Here is a 3,610-nt window from a genome sequence, read left to right on the forward strand (position 1 = left end):
GTACCGTATAGATACCGAAAAAAAATTCAATATACCAAAAAATGTCTATATTTCGAAAAAAATTCGGTACGGTATCCCGAAAAATCGGTATTTTAGCTCGGTATCCCAGCCCTATGCGCAACAATCACTCATTTGAAGGGGCGAGTGTGCTAATTTTTTAAAAGGTCAGGGTTGAAGATGCTTATTAAAATTTCACAGGGGAGAAGTGTGCATTTTCAATATTTCACAGGGGTGTTTGGTGCAAATAAATCAATCACATAATATCTAATTTTGTAAGGACCGAAAATTTCAAGGAATAATATGAACTTAAAACATAAAAATATTCATAAGATCAGCATAAATGGCAAAAAAAAAAAAAAAAAGATTTAGAGATGATTTTTTGGTTTTGATTTTATATAATTCATTCTTTCTTTTTTTTTTTTGAAAAGTTATATTATTCATTCTATTCACACTATTAACATTTATTTCATACAATATAATGTTAAGAAATTAAACGTTAAATAAATAAATTGATAAGAAAATGATTATAAAAATTTTATAACAAACATGACCGATAAATTATCACGTGCTTAAAAGTGCGTGCACATCAATTATAGCACCGGCATAAATGATTTAACAATTGACACCCAAAGGCCAAAATCACAACGTATAATCCGTCTGTGATTGCATCTGTTCATCAAACATGGCCGCTTATGCCTCGCTGCTTTCACTTGCTCGAACACTGCACCAGATCTTGAATCTCCATCGCTGTAACAGACAAGGAATAATCGTTTCCCTTCTTCAAAAGGTTGATTTCATCCTAGATTTCCTCGAACATCATTCAGAGATGCATTACGGGACAGCCCATCCTCTGGGAAATGGAATGCGAAAAGCTGCATATGAAGCCCAAGATTTCATGGATTCGTATCTGTGTTGGGCATCATCCAGTGCTGCTGATTTTGATTCAAGTTCTTCAGAGGCTTGCAAAGAGGATTCGAGAGTTGACCAAAACTTAAACTTGGCGCTACAAAGGATCGATTTTTTCTGGGCAGAGGCGATGAAGATCAAGAACATGTATACTAATGCAGAAGATCTCCGACCCATTTCTTATTCTTATCCTCTAACCAAAAACTTTGTTGTGGGATTCGACGACTATGAGGACTTGCATGCAATCAAAGAACGGATATATGGAGATTCAGCTAAGCTCCAAGTCATCCCGATTGTTGGGATGGGAGGAATTGGGAAGTCGACTCTAGCTAGAAGAGCTTACGATGATTCACTCTTTGCTCAGTATTTCGACGTCTACGAATGGATTACAGTGTCTCAAGTGTATCAAAGGCCAGAGATTCTTTCACAGCTTCTCCGAAACATCAAGAAACCTGGTAATCATAAACACGATGGCAGCGAAGCGCAATTGGCGAAACTAGTGTACCAAAATCTGGTGGGCAGGCGATATCTCATTGTGGTTGATGATATATGGAGTACCAAGGTTTGGGATGATTTGAAGATGATATTTGCAGACGATTGTAATGGAAGTCGGATCTTGTTGACTACGAGGCTATCAGATGTTGCTGAGTATGCAGGGGCTTATAGCACACCACTTCACCACATGAGTCTTTTGAATGAATATCAAAGTTGGAAACTGCTTAGTGAAAGGATTTTCGGACAAGAATCTTGTCCTCCCCAACTGGTGGAAATAGGGAGGAAGATTGCGAGAAATTGTCGCGGACTTCCACTCACGATTGTGGTGGTTGCAGGACTACTCCTTTCGTCGGGAGACGACTTGGCGAAAGAAGAATTGTGGAGAAATGTTTCGGAAAGAGTAAGTTCAACAGAGCCCTCAATCGCGGAGCAATGTTCAAAGATACTATGCTTGAGTTATGATTGGTTGCCTCTCCGGTTAAAGCCATGTTTCCTCTACATTGCAGCTTTTCCTGAAGATACTAAAATTGATGCTTCTAAGCTCATCAAGTTGTGGGTTGCAGAGGGATTTCTTAGACCAAGTGATAGGTACTCTAAATGCTTGGAAGATGCGGGAGAAGTATATTTGGAGGATCTTGTTAATAGAAGTCTGATATTAGCTAGCCAAAAAGGGCCGGACGGGAAACTCGAAATGGTCGAAATTCATGATCTGTTGAGGGAAATATGTGTAACAAAAGCTGAAGAAGATGGGTTTCTTTATCATGTCTCAGCCATAAGGAATGGTTGGGCAGGCTCCATGGAGAATCCGAATCGCCGTCTCAGTATTCACAACGCTGAGATTTCTGGGGAATGGCAAATACAAGATTCAAACATACGTTCAGTTCTACTTTTCTCTAAGAGATATGTGGGACCAAGATTATCCATTTGTTGTAAGAGCCTCACTGTCTTGGATGCACTCCATGTAGCTTGGCCAAAGTTCTCGGAGGTTATCTCAACATTCTTGAATTTAAGGTACATTGCTTTTGTCTTAAATTATGGATCATGCCCACATGGATTCCCTGCCTCAATATCCAAACTTCCTAATCTGGAAACTATGATCGCTCATGTGAAATACTTTGAACGATTGAAAGTACCCTACGAAATTTTGAACATGCCGAAGTTAAGGCATCTGATCATGGACACCCCGTTTCGTATATCATATCCCTCTAGCACAGGAATCTTCCACGGACGTGAACTACAAACACTTAACACGGTGTTAGATTTCCGATTTACCGAAGAAGCCATTAGAACACTTGTAAATTTGAAGAAATTGAAAGTTGTTTTCAACATGGACTGTGATGATTGGGATGATTATAATCTCGACAACCTTTTCCATCTACAAAACCTCGAAGAATTACTAGTCTCTATGGTCTCTGAGCTCGAGTTTCCTAATCCCTTGGTGTTATGGAACCATGCTTTTCCAATCAGTCTAAAGAAGTTAACTCTACGAAATGTTCCTTTGCCTTGGGAAAATATGACCATTGTTGGGTCACTTCCAAATCTTCAAGTGCTCGAGTTGATGAGTATGAATGTAGATGAAGTTTCGGAGTGGACGCCAATGGAAGGCCAATTTCTGCAACTCAAGTACTTTCGTTCTTCGCTAGATTATTTGGTGAAGTGGGAAGTGGAAAAAGAGCACTTCCCAAGCCTTGAAAGCTTGGTTCTCAAACAGGCTCGGTGGATTGATGAGATTCCTTGTGGTATAGGAAATATAGATTCGCTTCAACTCATTGAGTTACATGACTGTGGGAGATCTTTAGTGGATTCAGCAAAGCAAATCCAAGAGCAGCAACATGAAAATGGGAATGATGCTTTTCAAGTCCGTGTCGTTAATTCCTACAATTGGTTTTCAGAACAATGCAAATGAAAGAGGGATATGTGTTTACAACAATATTTGAGAGACAAGAGATTAACTAACAGTGAAGCATTTGCGGCTGTCAAAAGCCTTTGTGGTACCTGAAACAATTAGTATCATTGAAGCTTGTCGTAGGATGGCCGGGCCACATGTAGAATTTGTTTGATGCTTTGTTGTTAACTGATTCAAATGCTTTGCTGTGAGGAATCCTGGCAGAGAGAACTTGCAATCTAATATTCACAATTAGTATTGTCCTTTTATTAACAAGTGAAAATATTTCTTGTATCTGGCCTTTTCTCATCAAAGGATATAGCT

The 3,610-nt window shown here is 39.2% G+C and overlaps 1 protein-coding gene across 1 annotated transcript; it reads left to right on the forward strand.

Annotated features, from left to right (window-relative positions):
* Window positions 1-682: 682 nt before the first annotated feature.
* On the forward strand, window positions 683-3,307 carry LOC140874449 (putative late blight resistance protein homolog R1A-3). The gene has a single exon (XM_073277738.1). The coding sequence runs from the start codon at window positions 683-685 to the stop codon at window positions 3,305-3,307; it is 2,625 nt and encodes an 874-aa protein (XP_073133839.1).
* The last annotated feature ends 303 nt before the right edge of the window (window positions 3,308-3,610 follow it).

The sequence above is a fragment of the Henckelia pumila genome, chromosome 1, assembly GCF_033568475.1.
Source record: "Henckelia pumila isolate YLH828 chromosome 1, ASM3356847v2, whole genome shotgun sequence".
NCBI classification, from domain to species: domain Eukaryota; kingdom Viridiplantae; phylum Streptophyta; class Magnoliopsida; order Lamiales; family Gesneriaceae; genus Henckelia; species Henckelia pumila.